The sequence below is a fragment of the Nestor notabilis genome, unplaced genomic scaffold, assembly GCF_000696875.1.
Source record: "Nestor notabilis isolate BGI_N333 unplaced genomic scaffold, ASM69687v1 scaffold4795, whole genome shotgun sequence".
In the NCBI taxonomy this organism is placed as follows: Eukaryota; Metazoa; Chordata; class Aves; order Psittaciformes; family Psittacidae; genus Nestor; species Nestor notabilis.
The window spans coordinates 45,992-50,382 of NW_009928675.1; the positions used below are offsets into that span (position 1 = coordinate 45,992).

The 4,391-nt window shown below is 39.3% G+C and overlaps 1 protein-coding gene across 1 annotated transcript in view; it reads right to left on the reverse strand.

Moving 5' to 3' along the window:
* Positions 1-1,508, reverse strand: part of COPB1 (coatomer protein complex, subunit beta 1) — a 17,344-nt gene extending 15,836 nt beyond the window's left edge. Inside the window, exons 1-2 of the mRNA XM_010014617.1 lie at positions 1,356-1,508; positions 434-663 (exon numbers count right to left, since the gene is read on the reverse strand). Coding sequence (XP_010012919.1) covers positions 434-663; positions 1,356-1,446 — 321 coding nt within the window. The 5' untranslated portion in view covers positions 1,447-1,508. The remainder of the gene's footprint in view (positions 1-433; positions 664-1,355) is intronic.
* Between the last annotated feature and the right edge of the window lie 2,883 nt (positions 1,509-4,391).

Genomic DNA, 4,391 nt, shown 5'->3' on the forward strand with positions numbered 1-4,391 from the left:
TGGATACTAACCTCTAATGTATATTACCTCATCTGCTTCTGACCCATTCCAAAAGAAGTTGAAGGACCTTTTCTTTGTGAAGGAGTGATGAACTTATTCCAAAAAGTGTCCTTTTATGACTCACGGCTTGTCCCAAGATACTATGAAGATGGTAATTAGGTTACCCCTCATCTTTGAGGTTCACTGACTTGCAAATGAAGAGCACTAAATTTTTGTTATAATTTTTGGTTTGTTTTCGTAATAGTAAAAGAACACATGAAAAATCCTTGATAGTAGATGTGCTGCTTGTCTACAATTATCCACTGAGACATAATAATTAGGAAGGAAATGCTGAGCATAAACCGTTTTTATATTTCTTAAATAACAGAAAATTATATACGTTCTATAAAGATCCAGTATAGGAACATAAGCAATGAAATAAACAATGTGCTACCTTTCTGTAGGCATCACACACAAGGATCATTTCTTGCAAAAGTCTGCCATCTGGAGTGGTCTTTGGCACTATTTCCCAAAAGACAAGCAGCAGTTTTTTGATGGTATGATCTTGGAGAGGCAGTACAAAACGTATAATGGTCATCAGAAGCCCAGGGAGTTTTTCACCATTCAGAATCATAATTATTACTTTCTTCAAGGCCTCCGTCTTCAACTTCACATCTCCTTTTTCTAGAGCAGGAAGAAATGAAATCAGGAAAGCTAACATGTCACAGTTTAACAGGAATACTGATCTTCAGTGTCAGAAAAGACAAACCCCCTCTGAAGAGGGGTTTTCACACCCTCACTTCTATTAAAATGATAAAGAGGCAGCAAGGGATATTTAAAGAATGAGCATGGAGTCCATTCTAAGATCCACATACTGGAATTTTCCAAGTTCAACAAATTTCATGGCTGTTTCAATGCTTAAATTTAAACAGCCTTTTATACCAGGATACTACAATGACCTCTGATGTCATATGTATACTAAATACTAACACTGACACTTCTGCCAGCAAAATACAGCTGTGTATTGAACAAGTGATAAGTCAACTTGTTGCTTATCATTATATTACTTAAATCTGCCTTAGCCCAAATAGGTATTATTTCAAACAGAAAGACAGAAAAAGATTTCAAATGTTTGCACTGACTGAGGAAAAACCAAACAAACCCACAAAACTAAAGCACGTAAATATCACGAAGTTTCTCAAAACACAAACAGAGGAAGGTATACATTTCAAAAATCAAACAGAACAAAATAAACATGAAATTGACTTGTCTGAATTTATAAAATTTAAACAATATTCTAGAAAAGGCACAAGGAGAGAATGTGAGAATAATTCAAGTAAGAAGGAGTATCCTTCGAATCTTTGTCCATTACTTGCCTAGGTCATTCTTTAAGCTGATTTCAGAAGGTGGTTCTGAATCCATGGGAACGTTGATTAACGTGTAACACACGTTCTCTGCAGCAGTCATGGTTCTTGGTTATAGAAATTTTCTCAATGGAACAATTATTCTGACACAAATATCACACAACCTAAAAAAGAATCAAACAAAGCCATCTCAAAGTTAACAGATTTATTAACAAACACAAAAACGTTTTTGCAACCAGCAATCATTTGAAGGAACTGCTGGGTTTCTCAAGAAGCCACATTCAAAAGCCTTCTCAATTTTCTGTTACACAAAAATCTTCTTGTTAGTACCAAACAATGAAGAGTGTGACATTTCCTAGAAGAAAAGGGTAATGAAAGAAATCTTTCCAATACTTAAGGGGCAGTCAGAGATAACAGAAGTGTAGCTGATTGCAGCTGAATAGATGCAGCAGCTTTTCCCTCATCTACTCTTCCCCTGATTCTGGCTGTATATTCCCACTACCTTCTCTGCAGCCTGTGCCCCTCCAGGGGAACTGGCAAAGCTGCAAAACCAGCTGAAAAATAAAGAAAAGGACACTCCCAACCCTTCGCCTCTCCAAAAAAAAAAAAAAAAAAAAAAAAGATGAATACTTTACTTGTTTAACAAGATCCAAGAGAGCAAAAACCAAGGATGGAAGAAAAGTCAACACGGTGGAGAGGGAAGCAGCACTGCCCTTCTATGTGCCAAGGATCACCAGACCAGCTCAACTCTACTGTCCAACTGCTCCGCTAGACACTACTGAGAACAGTAAGTATTTTTATGGTGACAAAGCACAAGAGGTTACAGACCTATCAAAGCTGCTGTGCAGCTGACAGTTCAGGTAACAGAATCAGCAATTATGCTCAATCCTCATATTTGTTTCTTCCATGTATAACAGACATCTAGGATCAAACCAATCTTTTTATTCCATTTCTTATGTAAAAAGGTCGAGTTCGAGTTTACTCAATTAACATTATGGTACCACACTGCCAAGCACAATAAAGAAACCTGATACTTTTTATTACATGTGCAATTTGTGTTTTCTATAGAAAATGTGTCAAAAAATTTACAGAAGTGTTACTTTATTATTGTTAATTTTCTGGGAGTCTTAGAATGAGTTTAACAAATCACTAAAACAGGAAAGATGCATTTTTACTTTAAATTATGATACTAGACACCAGCCAACTATTCATAGAAACATAGAATCAATGAGGTTGGTTAGAACTAGATGATCTTAAGGTCCTTTCCAACCCTAACTGTTCTATGATTCTACGATTCTATCATCAAGTCCAGCCTTAATCCTGGGACTGCCAAGGTCACCACTAAACCATATCACTAAGTGCCTCATCTACGCTGTATCTGAACACTTTTAGGCACAGTGATTCCACCACTGCCCTGGGCAGCCTGTTCTAATGCCTGATTACCCTCGAGGTGAAGAAATTCTCCTAATATCCAGGCACAACTTGAGGCCATTACCTCTTTTCCTATTGTGTAAAAGCACACATGGTTTATATAATTAATATTACTAACAATAGAGCCAACAGAGCTGAACAAAATGATCCCCATCAAAGGTTGTGATTTACATCAAGATGAAAACACTGAACTTCACGACTCTCCAACTCAAGGCTATGCTTTCAGTGCAGATCACTTTTCTGCTACATTCAGTGGTCCTGAGCGGGGCCATAACTCTCTCCCTGACATAAAGCTTTCAGTAACATGCCAGTTTAAGAAGTTATTGTCTGGGAAAAACAGCTTCCACCCCAAATCACTTCTTTTACCTGTGCAGACAACTTCTGAGATATAAACACTGTAAACTCTCCACTGCTACCTTATTTTTGAAGCACTAAGAAAAACAAAATCCAACAGACTAACAAACACCCATTCCCAGCCTGGCTAAAAGCACTGCCCCACAAATAGCTCTGAGGAAGGACAGGGAAGGTGGGACATGGAGTTGCAGCATTTGAATGAACACTTGAGACACTACACAACCTGGTACTGGGTCCAAGGTTGCTCATCAAATGGGCACCCAGAGAACCTCATGCTGAACAAAGAGGAGGCAAGTTGTGCTAACTTGGGCTACAGCCTCTTTCTACACAGGATCACCACACAACTAAAACAGTACCACAACAACCACCCCAACAAATACTTGTAATACGGTTAAAAAAAAACAACCTACAACCTAAACACGACACCTCTTTTACGAATTCTGTATTTTTAAGGATTAGATCCTTCAAGCTATTGCTTAGTAGTATCTACAGAAAGGACTCCTGCTCATTTTTAGAAATTCCAGAGCTTTCTTGCCTCACCAGCAGCTTTCTGCATGATTTTTCCATGCTGTTACCCACAGCTCCTGCCCCAAAGCCCTGCAGCTAGCACCTTCATCTCTAATGACCACTCACACAGAACATAAAGCAGATCACTGCAAAAAGTAGACCAGGTATTTTTACTCATATAAAGATCTCAGCTGCAGAAATCCTCTCAAAAATCACAGCCAAACAGGTCTCTGAAGCATGAAAACGTGGAGGGTGTTTTAGGCTCTGAAAAGCAGCAGTGAAAAACAACTCCCCATAAATGCTGAGCTGGGAGAAACTCCACCGAGTCTTCCTCCTTGCAAAGCACCAAGCCCTGAAACCACGGTTTACTCTCACAGAGAATCCCCACAGACACAGAAATACGTGCTGCTTCTCCAGCAGCAACATTTCGGAGTGTTAGTGGAAGGAAATTGAAAGTTACACAGTTTGTCCAACACGGGAAAACAAAAAGCCTCGCCTGCTCTCAAGCTACATCCATGGGGAGCCTTATGAATGGGGATACCTTACAAACCAAGCCCCTGTGAAAGCAGCGTTTCACTGATGCACCACCTACAATACATTAACGTTTATCACAGTAAAACGCTTATTAAAAACTCCCAAGTAAATGTGTAGGCAGCTTGAGGAGGTTTCTCTCTTAGGCTTCCGGGCGAACACTTTCTGCTCAAAACGCCTAGCTTTTTCAGCTATGAGGTAAACGCCGGATGCTGCCGTTCGCCT